The sequence below is a fragment of the Hirundo rustica genome, unplaced genomic scaffold (genome assembly GCF_015227805.2).
Source record: "Hirundo rustica isolate bHirRus1 unplaced genomic scaffold, bHirRus1.pri.v3 scaffold_181_arrow_ctg1, whole genome shotgun sequence".
NCBI lineage: Eukaryota > Metazoa > Chordata > Aves > Passeriformes > Hirundinidae > Hirundo > Hirundo rustica.
In genome coordinates, this window is record NW_026690253.1 from 1 (window position 1) to 20724 (window position 20724).

Consider the following 20724-nt stretch of genomic DNA (forward strand, 5'->3'; position numbering starts at 1 on the left):
TTCCCCTCGGGGCCCCCGAAAGCAGCGACGGTGCCGGTGACACCGTGGGGACAGCGCCACCCCGTGCGCGTGCGGGGGGACGCGACGGCGACAGCGACGGTGACAGCGAGAGTGGCAGCGACGGCGACAGTGTCACCCCACACCGCTGCCACCGCCGCTGCCCCCGGTGTCCCCCCCGGCGGCCCCGCCAGCGATGCTGGGGACGCTGCCACCCCCCCCGTGTCCCCCCCGCCCCCCACATCCTGCCCCGCGTCACCGCCTGACGCACGGCCCGGCCCGGCCCCCCCCCTCCCGGGGCCACCCGGGGCGACCGCGGCGGCCACCGATTGTCCCCCCCCGGGCCCGGGAGCGGCCCCGGGAGCGGCCCCGGAGCTCCCCGGGGGGCACCGCGGGACAGCGGGGGGGGGTCCTTCCCTTTTCCAGGGGGGGGTTTCCCGGGGATTGGGGGCCCGAGGGGGGTCCGGGGGGGTCCCGGTGCTGACGCAGCGCGGCGGGGCCGGGGGGGCCCGGGGGGGGCCCTGCGGCCGCCCGGGGTTTCCGCTGACGCCAGCGGGGCCCCCCCGCCCCCTTTAACCCCCCCAAATCCCCCCTCCCGGCGCTTCGCGGAGCGCGGCGACAGCGCCGGGACCCCCCCGCGACCCCTCCCCACGTGCGGGGTGTCCCCGGGCTCGGGGGTGTCCCCAGGATCGGGGTTGTCCCCACTCTCGGGGACGTCCCCACACTCGGGGTGTCCCCACGATCGGGGGTGTCCCCACTCCGGCCACGCCCCCTCAGCCTCGGCCCCTCCCCCAGGCCCCGCCCCTCTCCCCGTTCCCCCCCCCCCGCCCCCCACGGGGGGTCCCGGTGCTGACGCGCGTGGGGTGAACCGGGGGGGCGTGAGACATCCCGGGGTGGGGCTGAGTCAGAGCGGGGGGCCGGGGGGGTCCCCACGGCCACGCGCGAGGGGAAGCGGCGGGGGGGGCCCGGAGGAGCCCCAGGTGCGGGATCGGGACCCCCCCGGTGCGGTCCCGGGATCCCCCCGGTGCTGGCCCGGTTCGGTCCAGCTTGATCCAGGTGCGGCGCCGGTTCAGGTGTGGGACCGGGGGATCCCCCCAGGTCCGGTCCGGACGAGTCAGAGACCCCCCCCTCGGGCCGAACCCCGCCTTACCTGTGCCGTCCGGGTCCCGGTGCCGGTTCTGGAGCCGGCCCGGTGCGGTACCGGTGTCGGCACAGCGGGGATCCCAGCGTGGGGCCGATCCCCTCTCGGGACCGGTTCCGGTACCGCCGCTCCAGGTGCGGCCCCCCTCCCGGTACCACCCGGACCGCTGCACATCTGGCCCAGGCCGGGTTCGGGGCCAATCCCGGTCCAGGTGTGACCCCGGTCCAGATGTGACCTCGGTCCCGGTACCCCCGGTCCGGCTGTAACCCGGGTCCAGATGCGGCCCCGCTCCAGGTGTGCCCTGCTCCAGGTTCGGGATCCATCCCGGTGCCCCCGTTCCGGTTCGGGATCCATCCCGGTGCCCCCGTTCAGGTTCGGGATCCATCCCGGTGCCCCCGTTCCGGTTCGGGATCCATCCCGGTGCCCCCGTGCAGGTTCGGGATCCATCCCGGTGCCCCCGTTCCGGTTCGGTCCCGCTCCAGGTGCGCCCGCTCCCCCCGCTCCAGGTGCGCCCCCGGTGCCCCTCTCCGCCGCCGGCCCCGCATCCCCGGCCCCGCTCCCCGCATCCCCCCCCCGCCGCTCCGCGCCGCCCCAGCCGGTGCCCGGGGGTCCCTGGCCAAACCCGGGGGGGGGTCCCGGGGGGGTCGCGCGTGTCCGGGGGCCGCCGTGGGGGGTTTCGCTCCCCCCGGGCCGTTGCTGAATGGAAAAGCCGTGACTCAGGATGTGTCATCGGCGGCGGCGGCGGCGGCGGCTCCCGCGGGGTATAAAGGGGGCGGGCGGCGCGCCGGGCGTCACGCGGGGACACCGGGACACGCGGACACCGGGCACGGCCGCTCCCACGCGGGGACCCCGCCGACACGCGACACACGCGGGTGGCGCCGGGGACGCGGCCGTGACCTGGGGGACGCGGCGGGGAGGGGACAAAGTGTGAGGGGGGGGGAGAGAGAGGGCGAGAGAGCGAGAGTGGGAGCTCGTCCCGGAGCGTGGGGATTGTCCCGCCAGTGGTGACCGTCCCACGAGTGGAGACCGTCCCGCGAGTGGGGATTGTCCCGCGAGCGGCGACTGTCCCCGCGAGTGGCGACTGTCCCCGCGAGCATCAGAGTGGCCGTCGAGTGGCAGCGCGGGTGGCAGCGGCAGCGTGTCCCCTGCCCACGCCGAGCGCGCCGGTGGCAGCGGGGCCGCCGCCCGTGGGAGCGCGGCCGTGGGACGGTGACACGCGCGTCCCCGCGGCCGCGAGCCTGACAGCGGCGGCGGCGTGGGAGCGGCCCCGAGCGGGTCACGCGTGTCCCCCCCGCGCCGCGTCCCCTCCGGGGGCGACCCCGCCGCGACACCGCCGCCGGGACCCTCCCGTGGCAGCCGCGCCCCCAACGCGCCCCCGGGCGCCGGCGGGGCCCAGCGCGACCCCCGCCGCCCCCCCGCCCGCGCCCCCCGCGCTCCCGCGTGGGTCCGGCCCCCGCCGCGCCCCGCGGGGTCCCCGCCGAAGGAGCCCCGCGCCCCGCCATGACACGTAAGTGCCGCCCGCGGACACGCGTGGGGAGGGGGGAACGGCCGCCGGGACCCCTCCGTGGGGAGGGCCGGGGGGCGCGGGGGGGCGTCCGCGGGTGGAGCCCCTGCCCCGCACCCCCTCGCACCCCACGGGACCGGGCGCGTCCACCCGCGAGGCCCCGGGCCACGGGCAGCTGCGGCCGCGCCTCAAACCGCAAACGGCCCCGGCGCACCTGCCCGCCCGCGGCGGCCGCGCCCCCCGGGACACGCGTGGGGGCGGGGGGGACACGCGTGGGGCGGCCCAGGTGCGAGCGCGCCCGGGCTCCGCTCGAGGGGTAATTTTTTTTTCGGGGAGGGGAGCATTTCTGGGGTGCTGGAGAAAGCGCGGGGACCCCCCCCCCTCCCCGATGTGTCCCCCCCCCCCTCCCCGCCGCGGGTGGGCCCCCCACGCGCGGGGGCTCCCGCAGGTGCCGCCGCCGCCGCCCCTGACTCAGCCCCGCATCAAAGTTTCCAGCCGGGACCGCACAGGACGCGCGGCCGCCGCCGCCCCCCGCCCGCAGCCCCCACCCCATCCCACCCCCCCCGCGCCGAGCCGAACCCGGGAATGCCCCGATTCCGCCCCAATTCCGAGCCCCGCATTGCTCGGAGACCCCGAACCCCCGAGGGCGCGGTCCGCACCGACGCGGAGCCCCGAATCCCGGGATCCCCGAATTCCGGGAGCCCAGAATTCCCGGGGTCCGAGGATTCCCCGTTCCCGGGGGCGCCCGGTTTTCCCGGTCCCCAGATCCCGGGATTGCCGCCGTCCCAGAGTCCGGGAGTCCCGAATTCCCACAGCCCCAAAATCCCCGTTCGGGCACCCTCAAATCCCAGCGGTTCCTGCGATTCCCGAGCCCAGGAGTCCCGAATTCCGGGAGCCCCGAACCCCGAGAGCCCCGAATCCCGAGGAATTCCCGAATTCCGGGACTCCGAGGAATCTCTACTCCCGGGAGTGCCCGGTTTTCCCGGCGCCGGGAGCCACAAATCCCGGGATTCCGGCCGCAATCCCGAATTCCAGGAGCCCCAAATTCCGAGAGCCCCGACACCCCCAACACCGGGATCCCGGGGTTCGCCCAGCCCCGGGAATCCCGGGATTCCGACGATCCCTGGAGCCCCGGGATGCTCCAGCCCCGGCAGCTCCAAATCCCCTGGAACGCCGGGAGGGAGCACCTGGATCCTGCAGCCCCGGGTCCCGCAGGGCCTCTGACCCCGGGATGGAGCCCCAAATCCCAGATGGAGCCCCAGTTCCCGGGATAGAGCCCCAATTCCCGGATGAAGCCCCGTTCCCCACGCACCAACGATCCCGGCGGTCCCGACAATCCCGGGAGCACCGGGACTCCCAAACCCCGAGATCCTCGGGATCCCTCAGCCCCGGGATCGCCGAATACCGGGAGATGAAGGATCCCCGTGATCCCCATCCCGGACTTTCCCGGGAGCCCCAAAATCCCCGTCCCCGGCATTCCCGGGATCGTGCGGCTCCCGCATTCCCGGGAACACGGGACTCCTCCAGCTCCGGGAATCCCGGGATCCCCGGGAGAAACGGGAACCGCATCCCTGCGTCCCGGGATCGTCGGGATCCTCCATCCCCCCGATCCTCAGCCCCGGGACGTCCCCAAATCCCGGGACTGCCGTGACCCCCAAATCCCGGGATTCCCGGGATCCCCCTGCCCCAAATCTCCTCTCCCGGGATCCCCAGCTCTCCCCTCGACCCCGGGATTGCCGTGACCCCCAAATCCCGGGATTCCCGGGATCCCCCTGCCCCAAATCTCCTCTCCCGGGCTCCCCAGCTCTCCCCCAGACCCCGGGCTCCGCCCCACGCGTGTCCGTGTCCCGCAGGGGCTCCGTGGCGGGCGCTGCTGGCGCTGCTGGGGCTGTGGCCGGGGCTGTGGCCGGTCCCGGGACTGGCGCTCGCCCCCCGCCCGCGCCCCCCGCCCACGGACACGCGCGGGGACCTGGACAGCGTCATCAACCTGGCCAAGGCTCTGCTCGGCGACACCAAAGCTTTCCTGGAGCTCCTCGTGGGTACCGCGCCCCCCCCGCGCCCCCCCCCGCTCGCGTACCGGGGGTGGCCGGCCCTTGCTGACCCCCCCTCCCTCCTCCTGTCGCGACAGAAGTCGCGATTCCCGGCCGAGGGGGAGCACAAGCTGGACTCGCTGCCCGTGCTGGCCATGAGCGCCCTGGAGCTGCCCAACATCCAGGTGGGGTCTCGGTGGGTCTGGGGTCCCTGCTGGGTCACCCGTGACCCCCCCTCACCGTGTCCCCGATCCCCGGGAGCGTCCTGAACCCCGAAAACCGCCCGACACCCCAAACCCCGGTGTCCCCCCGTGTCCCCCCCGGTGCTCACTGTGTCCTCGGTGTCCCCCTGTCCCCTGAGTGTCCCCCTGTCCCGGTGTCCTTCTGTCCCCGCGGTGTCCCCCTGTCCCGGTGTCCTTCTGTCCCCTCGCTGTCCCTCTGTCCCCGCTGTGCTCACTGAGCCCCCGGTGTCCCCCTGTCCCGGTGTCCCCCTGTCCCGGTGTCCTTCTGTCCCCTCGCTGTCCCTCTGTCCCCGCTGTGCTCACTGTGCCCCCGGTGTCCCCCTGTCCCGGCTTCCCTCTGTCCCTCCGGTGTCCTCTTGTCCCCTCAGTGTCCCCCTGACCCCTTAATGTCTCCTTGACCCCCCCGGTGCCCCCTGACCCAATGTCCCACTGTCCCTCCGGTGCCCCCTGACCCCCGGTGCCCCCTGACCCCCGGTGCCCCCCAGGCCTCGGCGCTGCTGCCCCGCCTGGGCTCGGACCTGCTGCGGTACCAGCGGCTCCTGGAGTGGCTGCGCCGGGCCGGGGGCGCCCTGCGGGGGCTGGAGCCAGACCTGGGCGCGCTGCGGGCCCGGCTCGAGCGGCTGCGGGGCCGCCTGGAGCACCTGGTAAGGTGTGGGGGGCGCGGGGGGCGCGGGGGGCGCGGCTCGGGGGCGGGGCTCGGGGGCGGGGTCTGCGGGATGGGCGGGGCCTGTGCCAAGGGATTCCCCCGGTGTCCCCAGCCCAGGTGTCCCCGTGTCCCCACCGTGTCTCCGGGTCCCTCCCGCGTGTCCCTTTCCCTTTCCCCAGGTGTGTCCCTGTGTCCCCCCAGGTCTGTCCCTGTCCCCCAGGTGTATCCCCAGGTGTGTCCCCTGTCCCCCAGGTGTGTCCCTGTCCCCCCAAGTGTACTCTTAGGTCTGTCCCTGTCCCCCCCAGGGCTGTCCTTGTCCCCCCAGGTGTATCTCCAGGTGTGTCCCTGTCCCCCAGGTGTGTCCCCTGTACCCAGCGGGTCTGTCTCTGTCCCCCCGCAGGTCTGTCCCTGTCCCTCAGGTGTATCCCTGTCCCCCCAGGTGTGTCCCCCTGACCCCTGCTCGCCCGCTGTCCCCCCGCAGGTGTCCCCATGTACCCCCCAGGTGTATCCCCAGGTGTGTCCCTGTCCCCTAGGTCTGTCCCTGTCCCCCAGGTGTGTCCCCAGGTGTATCCCCCGTCCCCCAGGTGTGTCCCCAGGTGTGTCCCCCTGACCCCTGCTCCCCCCCTGACCCCCGCTGGCCCGCTGTCCCCCCGCAGGTGTCGCGGCTGTCGCTGCCCCGCCCCGCCGCTCCCGCCCCGCCGCTGTCGCCGCTGTCGCCGGTGTCGCCGTGGGCGGCGGTGCGCGCGGCGCACGCGGTGGCGCGGGGGCTGCACCTGTACCTGGACTGGGCCGCGCGGGGCCTCGTCCTGCTGCGGAACCGCCTCTAATTTATTCTAATTTATTCACCGCCCGCCGCGGCGCTCCTAATTATTGATAACGTTATTTTTTATCGGTATTGCTATTTTTTATTATTATTGTTATTGTTATTATTGTTATTATTATTGTTATTATTATTATTATTGTTATTATTATTCTAAACAACACCCCCTCCCAAAAAAAAGAAAAAATTCCTATTTATTGTCTCGGGATGGTTTTGTAAAAGAGGAGGGGGGAAAACAAAAAAAAAAAAAAAAGGGAAAATAAAGGAGATTTTTTGGAAAAAAGAAGAGAGAAAAGAGTCGGTGTTGGGGACATTGGGGGCATTTTGGGATATTTGGGGACATTTGGAATATTTGGGGGCATTTGGGGCATTTGGGGCTTTTTGGGATATTTGGGGGCATTTGGAATATTTGGGGACATTTTTGATATTTGGGGATATTTGGGAACATTTGGAATATTTCGGGACATTTGGAATATTTCGGAATATCCGGCGACATTTTTTGACGTTTTGGGGACATTTTGGGACACGCCGCCGTCTCCCAGCCCCTCCCTCCCCGCCCTCCCCCCTCCCTCATTAGTCCCCACCGATCCCCCGTTAATTAACCAACCCCTCATTAATCAATCGCCGTTTATTATTAACGACCCCTCCCCCCATGACCTTTGGTGGGGGAGGGGTCCCGCGGTCGGGGGGTGGGGGAGGGGTCGTTTAAGGCTTCGCAAGCGCTGGGGGGGGAGGGGGGGGTCCCAAGGCACTGGGGGGGAGGGGCGGGACCCCCCAAATTTGGGAGGAGGGACCCCAAAACCGGGGGGGGGGAGGGGAGGGGTCAGCTCAGAGTATTGCACGGGGGGGAGGGGCTGAGCTGGGGGGGGGGAAGGGGATTTGGGACCCCCCCAAAAGGGTCTGGAGTGTTGGGGGAGGGGAATCCTGTGCCCCTCCCCCTTTTTGGTGCGTTTTTGGGGGTCCCGGGACCCCCCGGAGTGTCCGGTGCTGGGGGTGGTTTTGGGGGGGGGGTCTCTGTCCGGGGGGGTCACACGGGCTGGGCCCACGGGCTGGGGACGCGGCCGTACTGCGGGGGGGCAGAAACGGGGGGTCACAAAGGGGGGAGGGGGGGGACACCCCTGGGCCCCTCCCCCACTGTCCCCTTTCCCAAATTCCCCCCCAAATTCCCCCCCAAATTCCCTCGCATTGCCCCGACATTTCTTCCAAATTTCCCCCAAATTTCGGTTCAATTTCTGCCAAATTTCCCCCAATTTCCCTCCCACTTCCCCCCACATTTCTCCCAATTTCTCGCCCAAATTCCCTCCCAAATTTCCCCAAATTTTCTCCCAATTTAAAAAAAAATTACCTTCAATTTCCCCCCTAACTTCCCCCCAAACTTCCCTTCAATTCCTTCCCAATTTTCCCCAAATTTTCCCCAATTTCTCCTCGCAATTTCACCCCCAATTTTCTCCTCAATTCCTCCCCAGATTCCTGCCAATTTCCCCCCAAGTTCCCTCCCAAATTTCCTCGAAATTTCTCCCGATTTTTCCCCAATTTTCCTCCAATTTCCCCCCAAATTTCCCTTCAATTCCCTCCAAGTTCCCCCCAAATTTCCCCCAGCTTCTCCCCCGATTTCCCCCCCAATTTTCCTCCAAATTCCCCACAATTTCCCCCCAATTCCCCCCGAATTCCCCCCAGTTTCTCCCCAATCCCCCCAATTTTCCCGCCCCGTTCCCCGATTTCCCTCCCGCCATCACCTGGATGTCGCTCAGCTCCCGCAGGAACCTCCCGGCCACTCTGGGCCCGTTCTCCATGGTGGGCACCGGGTGCAGCTTTAGGGGCAGGGGGACACGTGGGGGGTGTCACCGGGACCCCAAAACTCCCCCTGGGACCCCCAAAATCCCCCCCAAATTCCCCCCGGACCCCCCAAACCCCTCCCCAAACCCCACAACCTCCCCAAAACCCCCAAAATTCCCCACAACCCCCAAACCCCCCAGACACCCCGGGACCCCCCCGGCCCCCCAGGACCCCCCCAGACCCCCCGGCCCCCCGGGACCCCCGGGACCCCCAAACCTTGTCCTGGTACAGGATCTCCCCCACCGGACAGACCACGCAGGCGGTGCCGGCCCCGAACATCTCCCGCAGCCGCCCCGCCCGCAGCGCCCCCAGGACGCTGCCCATGGGCAGGGGGGCTTCGCGCACCTCGAACTCACCCTGGCGGGGAAATTCGGGGGGCTCGGGGGGGGGTCCGCAGGCCCCAGACCCCGTAAAACCTCAGAGACCCCCCCCAAACCCGCTCAAACCCACCCAAACCCGCCCAAACCCGCCCGAGCCCCTCCCCAAATCCTCTCTAGACCCCCCCCCGAATTTCCTGAACCTTTTCCAAACTCTCCCTGACGCCCCCCGACCCCCCCCGGAGCCCCCCCGAGCCCCCCGGCCCCGTACCCACTGCCGGGCCAGCTCCAGGAGGCTCTGCCGGGTCACCCCGGGCAGGATCAGCCCGTCCAGGGGGGGGGTCACCAGCTCCAGCCCTGGGGGGACACGGGCAGGGGGGGTTCGGTCACCCCCTGACCCCTCCAGGACCCCCAGACCAGCCCAGACCCCCCCCCCCACGACCCTTAACCCTCCCCCTGACCCCCGCCCAGGTCCCCTCAATCCCCGCCAACCCCCCCAGACACCTCAAATCCCCCCTGGGACCCCCCAAAAGCCCCCCCGGACCCCCCAAATCCCACCCAGGATCCCCCAAACCCTGGGGGAGCTTTGTCACCTCCTGTCCCAGTCACATCCCATCCCCTCCCTGGCCTTTCCCGACCCCCCAAATCCCCTCCAGGACCCCCCAAACCCCCCCGGGACCCCCCCGATCCCCCGTACCCCCGTCCGGGCGCTCCCAGAAGACGAAGAGGTTCATGGTGCCCACCTCGGTGAGGTGACACTCGGGGCCGTGCAGCCACAGCACCTGGTGGCACCCGCGGGCCCGCGCCGCCTCCTGCAGCTCCAGGCACGGCCCGTAATTCCTGGGGGGGGGCGCCGCTTGGTGGACCCCCCAAAAAACCAAAACGCTCCCCCCCAAATATTCCCCAAGCCCCCCTTGCAAACTGCTCAGATCCCCTTCGCAAAAAGAACAAAATACCCCCGCAAAACGCCCAAATTCTCCCCTGAAAAATCCAAAATCCTCCAGCCAAAACCACCAAAATCTCCCCCCAAAAACCTCAAAATCCTCCCGCCAAAAAAAGTTAAAATCCCTCCCCCCAAAACCCCCAAATCCTCCCCAGAAAATCTCAAAATGCTCCCATCAAAAAAACCAAACCCACCCCCCCAAAAACAAATCCACCCCCCCAAAAAACCTCAAATTCCACCCCAAATCCCTTCAAAATCCTCCCAAAAACAAACAAACCCCCCCCAAACCAAAACAAACAAAACAAAACAAAAACCCCCAAAACGAATTCCCCCCCCAAACCCTCAAAATCCTCCTGCCAAAAAAAACCAAACCCCACCCCCCGAAACTCTCAAATCCCCCCCCCCCAAAAAACACCAAAGCCCCCCCGGAGCCCCCCCTGAGCCCCCCGGAGCCCCCCGCGGGCACTGACCCCCCCAGTTTGCAGTGGCCGGCGCCCCCCGGCCAGGCCCGCACGTGCCCGGGGTCTGCCAGCAGGCGCACGGGGGCGAAGAGCCCCCCCGGGAAGTAGGGACCCACCGGGCACAGCAGCACGAAGAGCAGCGCCCGCCCGGGGGGCGCGACCCCCAGCGTGGGCTGCGGACACACGGACGGCTCAGGGAGGCGCTCCGGGACCCCCGGGATCACCGGGACCGCCCCAAAGAGCCCCGAAATCAACAGAAATGCCGCTAAAATCACCTCGAAATGAACCGAAATACCCCCAAAATCACCACAAAGCACCCAGAACCGCCCCAAATCACCCCGAAATACTCCCCAAATCACCCCGAAATGAACCGAAATACCCCCAGAATCACCCAGAACTGCCCCAAAGAGCCCCGAAATCAACAGAAATACCGCTAAAATCACCCCGAAATGAACCGAAATGCCCCCAAAATCACCACAAAGCACCCAGAACCGCCCCAAATCACCCCGAAATACCCCCCAAATCACCCCGAAATACCTCCAGGATCACTGGAACCACCCCAAATCACCCCGAAATACCCCCAAAATCACCCCGAAATGAACAGAAATATCCCCAGGATCACCAGAACCGCCACAAAGAGCCCCGAAATACCCCCAAATCACCCTGAAATGAACCGAAATACCCCCAGGATCACCCGGAACTGCCCCCAATAGCCCCGAAATACCCCCAAATCACCCCGAAATTAACCAAAATTTCCCCAGGATCACTCGGAACCGCCCCGAATAGCCCCGAAATCAACAGAAATGCCGCCAAAATGACCCAAAATACCCCCCAAATCACCCCAGAACCACCCGGAACCGCCCCGAATACCCTCGAAATACCCCCGAATCACCCCAAAATTAACCGAAATACCCCCCAAATCAGCGCAAATAGCTCCGAATCACCCCAAAGCACCCGGAACCACCCCAAGTACCCCTGAAATTAACAGAAATACCCCCAAAATCACCCCAAATCCCCTCCAAATCACCTGAAGTCACCCCGAAATCCCTTGAAATTACCCCCGAATCCCTCACGAAATCACCTGAAAGCACCCAAAATACCCCCAAAACCCACCCAAGATCCCCCAAACCCACCCAAAATCCCCCCAAATTCTCCCCCCAGTCCCCCACCTCGGTGCCGATGAAGGTGGGCCGGATGTAGAGGCTGCTCCGGGGGTCCCGGGGCACCCAGCGCCCCTCCAGCCGCACCAGCGCCCGGATGCACTCCAGCAGCTCCCGGCCGTCGAACTCCTGCGGGCAAACTGGGAGCACTGGGGGGAACTGGGAGGGGTCTGGGGCAAATCTGGGGGGCTTGGGGCAAATCTGGGGGGTTTAGAGTGAGGGAACGGCATTTGGGGAGGGGAAATGGTGGGGAAAGTGGGACTGGGAGGGACTGGGAGGGACTGGGAGGGACTGGGAGGAAAATTCCCCGCACTTTTTGGGTGAAAAGCAGCGCTTTTAGGGACGGAATTGGCACTGGGAGCACTGGGAGGGACTGGGATTTTTTTTTTTTAAATTTTGGGGTTTTTTTCAGGAACCTCAGGGATGATTTTTGAGAGGGTTTGGGGTTATTTCGGGGTGGGGTTTGGGGGATCTCAGAGACGGGATTTTGAGGGGTTTTGGGGTTATTTGGGGATTTTTTGGGGGAGGCGTCCCACTCACGGGCAGGGAGACGCTCAGGGGAGGAATTTGGGGATAATTTGGGGTTTTTTGGGTGCAGTTTGGGGTTATTTTGGGGGGTTGTTTTGGGGCCAGTTTGGGGTTATTTTTGGGGTTATTTTGCGGTCATTTTTTGGGGTTATTTTGGAGTTATTTTGGGGTTATTTTGTGAGGTGTTTGGGGTTATTTTGGGTGATTTGGGGAGTTATTTTGGGGTTATTTTGGAGTCATTTCGGGGTTATTTGGGAGGTTATTTTGTGAGGGATTTGGGGTTATTTTGGGGTTATTTTGGTGTTATTTTGCGGGTTAATTTGGGGTAATTGTGAGTGTTATTTGAGGGGTTATTTTGGAATTATTTTGGGGTTGTTTTGGGGTGGTTTTGGGGATTTTGGGGGCACTCACGGGCAGGCAGACCCTGCGGGCCGATCTCTGCATCCTCTCCATGTTCAGCTCGGGGCGAAAAAGCCGGATTTTGTCGTCGTCCCCCCGAAAAGCCTTGAGACCCTCGAAGAGCTGCGGAGAGGGTTTGGGGGTGTGGGGAGGGTTTGGGGGTCCGGGGGGGTTTGGGGATGGTTTTTTGGGTGGTTTTTGTGTGGTTTTTGGGACGATTTCAAGGTGATTTTTGGGTTGTTCGTGGGGTGTTTTTGGGGTGTTTCTGAGGCAGTTTTTGGGATGATTTTGAGGTGATTTTCAGGGCACTTTTGGGGTGGTTTCAGGCCACCCTGACCTCCACAGTGTAGTTTTTTTTGGTGATGTTTGGGATGATTTCTAGGTGGTTTTTGGGTGATATTCAGGGCGGTTTTTGGGTGATTTTGGGTGACTTTTTGGCTGATTTTTGGATGGTTTCAAGGTGATTTTGGGGTGGGGTTTTTTTGTGTTTTTTTTTTAATGATTTCAAGGTGATTTTTGGGTGGTTTTGGGTGATTTTCAGGGTGTTTTTTTGGTGGTTTTATGTGATTTTTTTGGGGTGTTATTTTGGGGTGTTTCACGCTGCCCTGATCTCCACGGCGTAGTGCAGGGTTTGGGGTGTTTTTGGGTGATTTTTGGGCTGTTTTTTATGTGATTGTTTTGGATGATTTCAAGGTGTTTTTTATGTGATTGTTTTGGATGGTTTCAAGGTGGTTTTTTTGTGTGTTTTTGGGTGATTTTTGGGGTGTTTTGGGGGGTTATTTTGGGGTGTTTCATGCCCCCTGACCTCCACGGCATAGTGCAGGGTTTGGGGTAATTTTCGTGTGTTTTTGGGTGATTTTTGAGTCTTTTTTTGGGGTTATTTTGGGGTGTTTCATGCCGCCCTGACCTCCACGGCGTAGTGCAGGGCGCTGGAGGCCGGGTGCAGCCGCAGCTCCTGGAAGGGGCGGATTTTGGGGCGGCCCCAGCCCTCGGCGCGGCTCCACTCCACCGTCAGCATGTGGTCGGTGAAAACCTTCCCGAACACCAGGTCCTGGGGGGCCGGGGGGGTCCCGGGGGTCCCCGAGCGCTCCAGCTCCAGCTCCGACGCCTGGGAGGGGTCGGGGTCACTGGGAGGGTCCCGGCTGGGTTCTGGGGTACCAGCAGGATTTTGGGTGGGTTTTGGGTGTGGTTTTGGGGGTCCCGGCCCCCCGCTCACCCAGAAGGTGCTGTTGTAGCCGCGCCGGGGCCGCAGCAGCGTCGCCAACACCTGGGGGAGGGACACAAACTCCCAGTTTGTCCCAGTTTGTCCCAGTTTGTCCCAGTTTGTCCCAGTTTGTCCCAGTTTGTCCCAGTTTGCACCATTTTAACTCGTTTTACCCCGGTTATGCCCATGTTGCCCCAATTTTCCCCATTTTGTCCCAATTTCCCCTAGTTTGGCCCCATTTTACACCGTTTTGGTCCCAGTTTGCCCCAGTTTGCCCCAGTGGTGGGGAAGGCGTGGCCATGGGGGGGAGGGGTCCAGGCCCTGCCCCTCCCCCGCCCCCCCCAGCTGGACTTTGACCCCCCTCGGGCGGCGCCATCGCAGGAGACATGCGGGACTGGGAGCGACTGGGAGCGACTGGGAGCGACTGGGAGCGACTGGGAGCGACCGGGGGGCACTGGGAAAGACTGGGGGGGCACTGGGAGAGACTGGGAGCTACTGGGGGGCGCTGGGAGAGAGTGGGAGCGACTGCGGGGGCACTGAGAAGATCTGGGAGGGACTGGGAGGAACTGGGAAAGCACTGGGAGCACCGGGATGGGCACTGGGAGGTCTGTGAGGAATTGCGAGGAACTGGGAGGGGTAGGGGGGGCACTGGGATGAACTGGGAGCAACAGGGGGGCACCGGGAAGGTACCGGGACGGTCACTGTGAGGGACTGGGGGGCACTGGGAGCACTGGGAGTGACTGGGGGGCACTGGGAAGGCACTGGGAGCACTGGGAGTGACTGGGGGGCACTGGGAAGGCACTGGGAGCACCGGGACGGGCACTGCGAGCACTGGGATGAGCCCCAGCAGGGCCTGAGTGGCACTGGGAAGGTCCTGGGGGGAACTGCAAGGACTGGGAGCGGCTCCAGTAGGGTCCATGGGGACTGGGAAGGGACTGGGAGTACTGGGAGCAGCAGGAGGTCACTGGGAGGAGTCACTGGGAGCACTGGGAGGGGTCATTGGTGGCACTGGGAGGTGGCTCTGGTGGCACTGGGAGCACCGAGGGGTCACTGGGGGCACTGGGAGGGTCACTGTGGTTACTGGGAGGGGTTACTGGGGTCACTGGGGTCACTGGGGTTACTGGGAGGGCCACTGGGAGGGGTTAATGGGGTCACTGGGGTTACTGGGAGGGGTTAATGGGGTCACTGGGGTCACTGGGGTTACTGGGAGGGTCACTGGGGTCACTGGGCGCACTGGTTCCCCCCGCTCTCACCGCTCCGCCGCCCCGGGACCGCAGCGCCGCCGCCGCCATCGCTCCTGGCCCCGCCCCTCCCGCTCTCCGCCAATGGCGGAGCTCCGTCCCGTCCGCCCGCCGCCCGACCGACCAATAGAAACGCGCGGCTGTACCCCGCCCTCACCGCTAACCAATAAGAACGCGCCATTCCACCCCGCCCTCGCGCGCAGCCAATCACCGAGCGCCGGCCCGCGGCGAATCGGTGGGAACGGGGCGCACCCCGCCCCCACGAGACCACGCCCACGAGCCGCCAATAAAAATTTAGTCCCCGCCCTTCTCATTTGCCTACTGACCACGCCTTCCTGCTGGCAGTGACCAATGGGAGCGCGGCGTCCCTCGGAGGGGGCAGGGCCCCAGCACGTGAGGGGACGGCGCCACGCCCCGGCCTCACCTCATGAATGGAACCGCCCCAAAATCCCCCAAAATCGCCCCAAAATCCCCGAAACCCAAGAACCCCAGAAATCTCCCCCCAAAATCCACGGAATTCTGGGACCCCAAAAGCCCCGCGACCCCCAAAATTACCCACAAAATCCCCAGGACCCCCGAAATCCCCCAAATCCAGGGACCCCCCCCAAACTCCAGGGTCCCCCAAATCTCTGCCTCCTTCCGAGGGCTCCCAGGGGCGGCTCCTGCGCCCCCTCCCCTTTTTGGGGTCCCCCGTCCCCCCTCGCCCCCTCCCCTTTTTTTAGGGTGCCCCCTCCCCCACCCGTGCGTGGGTGGGGGGAGGGGTGCGGGGAGCTTCCCACGCCCGGGGGTGGGGCGGGCGCGGCCCCGTTCGTGCCCCGGCAAGCGCGGGCACGGACCGGGACCGGGATCGGGACATGGATCGGGACATGGAGCGGGACACGGAGCGAGAACCGGAGCCCTGCCCCTCCCCGGAGCCCCCCAAAGCCGAGCCGGGGCCGCCCCCCGGCCCCACCCGTTGGGGCATCTGCTCGGCCGGGGCCATCAGCCACGACTTCGTGCTGGCCCTCAAGACCCTGCCCCCCACGGAGCACACGGTGACACCGCGGGGGACGGAGGGAGGGAGGGGACCCCCGAAACCCCGGGGAGCCCCCCCGAAACCTGGGAGACCCCAAAAAATCCCTGGGAGCCCCCCCCACTAAAACCTGGGCGTGTCCCGTCCCCATCGCGTGATTCCATTGCCTGGGTAGACCTGGTTTCCCAATATCAGGATATTCCCCCCTGCCCCTCGATCCCCTGAATCCGGGTGGGGATTTTGGGGTGTCCGCAGCATTCCAGGGTGGCCGCAACCCCCGGCTGTGTCCCCACAGGTGGCGGCCGTGGCCGCCCGGGATTTGGGGCGCGCCCAGGCCTTTGCCCGACGCTTTGGGGTGCCCCGAGCATATGGATCTTACGAGGAGCTGGCCGAGGACCCGGACCTGGGTGAGACCCCACAAGGGTTTGAGGATCCCTCAGGGGTTTGGGAGTGTCCCGAGGGACCTTTGGGGGTATTTTCAGGGGCTTCTGGGTATTTTTGGTGCTCCCTGATAGGGTTTCTGTGGCTGGGGGGGATTTGGGGTTTTCTGATGGTTTTTTTTGGGGGGGCGTCCCTGCAGACGTGGTGTATGTGGGTGTGGTGAACCCCGCACACCTGCCCACGGGGCTGCTGTTCCTGCGCCGGGGCCGCGCCGTGCTGATGGAGAAGCCGATGGCGCTCAGGGCCTGCGAGGTCACACAGCTTGTGGCGACGGCCCGGGAGCGCGGCGTGTTCCTGATGGAGGTGATGGCCGTGTGACCCGGCCCCAGTGCTCCCAGTGCTCCCAGTGCCCAATTCACAGTGCGCCCAGTCCCTGTCATCCCAGTATGCCACTGCTCCTGTTCCTGGTGCTCCCAGTTTCCCCCAATCCCACTCCCCCCCAGCATTCCCAGACCCCCAGTCCCCCAAGTTTCCCCCAATCCCACTCCCCCCCAGCATTCCCAGTCCCCCCCAGTTTTCCCCATTCCCGTCTCCCTCTCTCCCGCAGGGCTTCTGGACCCGTTTTTTCCCGGCCTGGCGTCGCCTGCGCTCTCTGGCGGCCGGGGGGGCTCTGGGGACCCCCCTGGTGCTGCGGGGGGAGCTCGGCTTTAACCTGGGGGGGGTCCCGCGGCTGCGCGAGCCGGGGCTGGGCGGGGGGGTCCTGCTGGACCTGGGGGGCTATGGGCTGCAGATGGCACTGGCCCTGCTGGGGGGCGGCGAGCCCCCCACCGCCCTGCGGGCCCATGGCGTGCTGCACCCCACCGGTACGGACCGGGGGCACTGGGAGGGGCTGAGAGGGACTGGGACGGGTTTGGGGGGCAGTGGGAGGAGCTGGGAGGGAACTGGGAGGGGCTTGGAGGGATTGGGGGGCACTGGGATGGGATTGGAGGGCACTGGGATGGGATTGGGGGGCACTGGGAGGGGATTGGGAGGCACTGGGATGGGATTGGAGGGCACTGGGATGGGATTGGGGGGCACTGGGAGGAGTTGGGAGGCACTGGGATGGGATTGGGGGGCACTGGGAGGGGCTTGGAGGGACTGAGGGGCTCTGGGAGGAGATTGGGGGGCACTGGGAGGGACTGGGGTTCACTATTTCCCCATTTTCCCCACTTTTCTTCCCCTCCTGTCCCATTTGTTTCATTTTCCCCCATACCCCCTTCACCCACTTTTTCCCCCATTATTCCCCCCACTTTTTTCCCGTTTCCCCCTGGTTTCTCCCTGTTTCCCAGGCGTGGACGAGTCGGTGGCGGTGACGCTCGAGTTCCCCGGGCGGGGCCTGGCCGCGCTCACCTTCTCCATGGCCGCGGAGCTGCCGGGGGGAGCGGCCCTGGGGGGGCCCAAGGGCTGCGCCCAGGTGACCCCAAAAATGGGGGGGAAAAGAACAAAACACTGCCTCGGGGTTAAAAATCCCAGATTTGGGCAGGGAAAACTCTGGGGTTTTTTTGTTTTTTTTTTTTTTGGTTTTGGGAGTTTATTTTAGGGTTTGTTGTTTTATTTTTTTTTAGGGGAGGTTGCATTGTTTTGAGGGCTTTGGGTTTGTTTTACTGTTTAAGGTTTTTCAGGATTATGGTGGTTTTTTGTTTTTTGTCTTTTTTTTGTCAAGTGTATTTCGGGGTTGGGGTCTTCTTTGGGGCATCTTTTTTATTTCTGGGTGGTTTTTTAGGTTGTGAGTGTATTTTTTTGGGGGGGATGTGCCTTTTAAGGGGTTTTTCCTGGTTTGTACTGGGTGCTTTTGGGTTTGGGGTTTGTTTTTGGGGCTGGGGTGTCCCTGACCACCCCCTTTGTGCCCCCCACAGCTCCCCAGCCACATGAACTGCCCCACGGAGCTGCTCTGGGGGGGGCACCGCGAGCGCTTCCCGCTGCCCCCGCCGGCCGAGCCCCTCAACTTCCCCCACAGCACCGGGCTGCGCTACGAGGCACAGCACGTGCGGGAGTGCCTGCTGCAGGGTGAGGGACGCGTGGGCTTTGGGGTGAAATCCCGGGGTTTGGGTGAAATCCTAGAGTTCTGGGGTGAAATCCTGGATTTGGGGGTGAAATCGCAGGGTTCTGGGGTGACCTCAGGCTTCGGGGGGTGTCTGGGGGGGTGCTGACCCCCCCCCGTGCCCCCCAGGACTGACCGAGAGCCCGGAGATGCCGCTGGCCGAGAGCGAGATCATCGCGCGGCTGCTGGATGAGGCTCGGGCACAGGTGGGGGTGGGACCCCCGGTGGGACCCCTGGAGTGACCAGTGACCCCCCTGAGTGACCGCTGGAGTGACCAGTGACCCCCCCTGAGTGGCACCAGGCTGACCATGGCAGCTCAGGTGTCGCCTGCCTGTGGCTCAATAAAAGCTCCAAAATCTCCCCAAAACCTGACCCGGTCATTCACAGTCCGTCCCAGTAAGAGCCAGGCACGCTCCCAGTCCGTCCCAGTTTGGATTTATTACAGCAGCAACCCGTGCTGCCGCAGCACCGCAGTGAACGGCGCCGCTTTCTTCTCGGCATTGCGTTCGGCCCGGCGGCGCAGGCTCTGAACGGGAGAAAACAGGGAAATCAGGGAAAAACGGGAAAAAACGGGGAAAAAACAGGGATTGAGAGGTCCCCAATTCCCTCCCAGCATCCCCCCCCCTTGAATTCTCACAGGATTTGGGGTCTTACCCTCCTGGTTTTAGGGCTTTTCCCCTGGTTTTAGACCTCTCCCACCCTGTTTTTTGAGTCCCACACCTGAATCCTGGGATTTGCCCTTCCTGGCTTTGGACCCTCCCTGTTTTGGGGTCCTCTCCCTGGCATCCCCAAGGCATTTGGGGATGTTTTCCCCATCTCTCTCACCATCATCTTCCTCTTTTTGTTGTACCGGAGCTTTGCCTTCTCCTTCCTCTTCTCCTCCAGTGCCTCCGTCACATCCCGGTACTTCCAGCCCACCTCATGCGCCAGCCGGCCCAGCACGGCAAACTGGGGGGCACCAGGAGCTCAGGGGGGTCCCAAAGCCCATGAAACCCTCCCAAATTCCATAAAACCGCCCCAAACACCCCTGAAATACCATAAAATTCCCCCAAATCCCCCTAAAGCCCTGCCCAAATACTGCAAAGTGCAGCAGAAATTCCATAAAACCCTTAAAGACTCCATTAAGTCTCCCCTAAAATACTCTAACACCCATCAAAATCCCATAAAACCACCCTAAAATCCCAGGCAGCCCCCCCGAGCTCACCTTGCGCGTGGGTTTGAGCCGGATGATTTTGAGGGCTGCCGGCACCACCATCCGCTTGCGCTGGAAAATTGGGGGATTTGGGGGTCTTTCAGGGTCCCCCAGGAGCTTTGGGGTGGGTTCCTGGGGTCCCAGGTGTCTCAGGACTTGGGGTTTTTCTCAGGAAAACTCAAACAATGTAGGTAAAGGTGACATCATAGACACCAGGGTTTGGGGGAGAGATTTTAGAGAAATTTGGGAATTTCGGGGCTGCGTTTGGGGGCTCCCACCTTGTCGTAGGGCGGAGGGATCCCATCGAACACCTTGAGCCGCTCCAGGGCCGCCTGGCCCCGCTTGGTCTTGTGGGGCAGCATCCCTGGGTTTGGGGTAAAAACACTGGGATCAGGGCAAATCCCGGGGATCTTTTGGGGAGGGCTCGGGGGGTCTGCGCTCACCTCGGACCGTGCGCCAGAAGATCCTGCTGGGCGCTCGGAAGTGGAACGGGCCCCGGGAAGGATTGGTGTTCATCCTTTTCCTCAGGAATGCCAGGAACTTCACTGGGGCAGGGAAAAACGGAGTGGAACCGCTCAGAAAAGGAGTTCGGGAATCATCGGGGGCTTTGCTGGGATGGCAAAAGGCAAATCCCCCCCAAAAGGGAGGGTCCTGGGGTGCAAGGAGAACCCACGACCTTCTGGAAACTTTCCACAGCTTCTCTGCCACCCGGGATCTCTCCCCAAAACCCGGGATCTTTCCCCAAAACCCGGGATCTCCCCCCACACCGAGGATCTCTTCCCCAGCGGGGATCCCGCACTCACGCTTGTTGCGGTAGAAGTTCCCGGAGATGTTGATGCCCTCGCAGCGAACCACGACCACGCGGCGGCCTGGGGACAGCGCCGGTCAGAGCCCGGTCCTTCCCCCCGTCCCCCCGTTCCCCGCCGCCGAAGCCCCCGCGCTCAGCTGGTAGTGCATGCTGGCGGCTCTCATTGTCGCCAAACTCGACAGCCGAGAGGGCTCATCACGGCGCGGGGGCCCGGCGATCCCTGCAAGGGGACCCGCACTCACCCAGCAGCACCTGCTTGGCCACGATCGCCGCCAGCCGGCCCAGGAGGTGCCCGCGGCCGTCGATCACCAGAACCTGCGGCACCGGGAGCGCCGGGTGAGGGCTCGCCGCGGCGGGGCCTTACCGGGTTTAGGCCGCACCGCGGGGCCTCCACGTGGCCGCGCCCCGCGCGCCTCCCGCCACCCTCCCGCCGTCCCCCGCAGGTCCTTTAGTGCTCAGTCCCTTCCCAAAACCCTCCGGAGCTCTTCCAGGACCCCCGGACCCCCCCGAAACGCCCCCGGGTCCCCCCGCGCCGCACCCGCGGCTCCGCCATGGCCGCCGCCCGCTCGCCAAAGAGGCCCCGCCCACCGCGCGCCGCGGGGTCGACGCTTCCGGCGGCGGCGGCCACCGCAGGGGCGGAAGTGACGTCGTGACGCAAAGAGGGCGCGAAGCGGCACCGGAGGAAGCCATTGAGGGCGGAATTGGGACGGGGGGCCCGGGCCGGAAAACCCCTCCAGAACCGCCTCCAGTGCCCCCCAGTACCTCACAGCTGCTCTCCCAGT

At 65.0% G+C, this 20724-nt stretch overlaps 4 protein-coding genes and 2 non-coding genes across 7 annotated transcripts; 2 read left to right on the top strand and 4 right to left on the bottom strand.

Moving 5' to 3' along the window:
- Positions 1 to 2638: 2638 nt before the first annotated feature.
- IL11 (interleukin 11) lies at positions 2639 to 6387 on the top strand. The gene is made up of 5 exons (XM_040053736.1): positions 2639 to 2645; positions 4496 to 4677; positions 4771 to 4857; positions 5400 to 5558; positions 6217 to 6387. Exons 1-5 carry the CDS (start codon positions 2639 to 2641, stop codon positions 6385 to 6387), a joined length of 606 nt encoding a protein of 201 aa, XP_039909670.1.
- Positions 6388 to 7209: 822 nt separating this feature from the next.
- Positions 7210 to 14530, bottom strand: LOC120747718 (branched-chain-amino-acid aminotransferase, mitochondrial-like). Of its 2 annotated transcripts, XM_040053741.2 has the most exons (11): positions 14482 to 14530; positions 13241 to 13291; positions 12932 to 13132; positions 12037 to 12147; positions 11107 to 11226; positions 9947 to 10110; positions 9231 to 9373; positions 8805 to 8890; positions 8433 to 8573; positions 8117 to 8191; positions 7213 to 7446 (listed from the first exon to the last, which is right to left on the bottom strand). In XM_040053741.2, the coding sequence occupies exons 1-11, from the start codon at positions 14518 to 14520 to the stop codon at positions 7408 to 7410; spliced, it is 1170 nt and encodes a 389-aa protein (XP_039909675.1). In that variant the 5' UTR covers positions 14521 to 14530; the 3' UTR covers positions 7213 to 7407. The 2 variants fall into 2 exon arrangements, with proteins under 2 accessions (XP_058280315.1, XP_039909675.1); XM_058424332.1 differs by lacking the exon at positions 8433 to 8573 and having other exon boundaries at positions 7210 to 7446.
- A 793-nt stretch (positions 14531 to 15323) lies between these two features.
- DHDH (dihydrodiol dehydrogenase) lies at positions 15324 to 18204 on the top strand. Its single transcript, XM_040053737.2, is given in 8 exon segments — positions 15324 to 15503; positions 15777 to 15888; positions 16062 to 16225; positions 16470 to 16725; positions 17191 to 17315; positions 17758 to 17908; positions 18072 to 18160; positions 18163 to 18204. Coding segments are annotated over 8 exon segments (1119 nt in total).
- Positions 18205 to 18360: 156 nt separating this feature from the next.
- Positions 18361 to 20525, bottom strand: RPL13A (ribosomal protein L13a). The gene is made up of 8 exons (XM_040053740.1): positions 20481 to 20525; positions 20185 to 20257; positions 19938 to 20003; positions 19578 to 19679; positions 19413 to 19498; positions 19147 to 19206; positions 18768 to 18890; positions 18361 to 18468 (listed from the first exon to the last, which is right to left on the bottom strand). The coding sequence occupies exons 1-8, from the start codon at positions 20493 to 20495 to the stop codon at positions 18382 to 18384; spliced, it is 612 nt and encodes a 203-aa protein (XP_039909674.1). The 5' UTR covers positions 20496 to 20525; the 3' UTR covers positions 18361 to 18381.
- Positions 19277 to 19349, bottom strand: LOC120747734 (small nucleolar RNA SNORD34). Its single transcript, XR_005699191.1, has one exon. It is a non-coding gene; the product is annotated as a small nucleolar RNA SNORD34 (small nucleolar RNA).
- On the bottom strand, positions 20070 to 20148 carry LOC120747733 (small nucleolar RNA Z195/SNORD33/SNORD32 family). The gene has a single exon (XR_005699190.1). It is a non-coding gene; the product is annotated as a small nucleolar RNA Z195/SNORD33/SNORD32 family (small nucleolar RNA).
- Positions 20526 to 20724: the final 199 nt, after the last annotated feature.

What these genes read in the sequence shown, in the direction of transcription:
- IL11 (XM_040053736.1), top strand. An exon ending in TGGAGCTGCCCAACATCCAG is followed by an intron (nt 4,858 to 5,399) that starts GTGGGGTCTCGG and finishes GGTGCCCCCCAG; the next exon opens with GCCTCGGCGCTGCTGCCCCG. An exon ending in GGGGCCGCCTGGAGCACCTG is followed by an intron (nt 5,559 to 6,216) that starts GTAAGGTGTGGG and finishes GTCCCCCCGCAG; the next exon opens with GTGTCGCGGCTGTCGCTGCC.
- LOC120747718 (XM_040053741.2), bottom strand. Translation starts at nt 14,520, where the DNA reads ATGGCGGCGGCGGCGCTGCGGTCCCGGGGCGGCGGAGCG. An exon ending in CTGGGAGCGCCCGGACGGGG is followed by an intron (nt 8,891 to 9,230) that starts GTACGGGGGATC and finishes GTGTCCCCCCAG; the next exon opens with GGCTGGAGCTGGTGACCCCC. An exon ending in AGATCCTGTACCAGGACAAG is followed by an intron (nt 8,192 to 8,432) that starts GTTTGGGGGTCC and finishes CTGCCCCTAAAG; the next exon opens with CTGCACCCGGTGCCCACCAT.
- RPL13A (XM_040053740.1), bottom strand. An exon ending in GGCCAAGCAGGTGCTGCTGG is followed by an intron (nt 20,004 to 20,184) that starts GTGAGTGCGGGT and finishes CGCTGTCCCCAG; the next exon opens with GCCGCCGCGTGGTCGTGGTT. An exon ending in GAACTTCTACCGCAACAAGC is followed by an intron (nt 19,680 to 19,937) that starts GTGAGTGCGGGA and finishes TCCCTGCCCCAG; the next exon opens with TGAAGTTCCTGGCATTCCTG.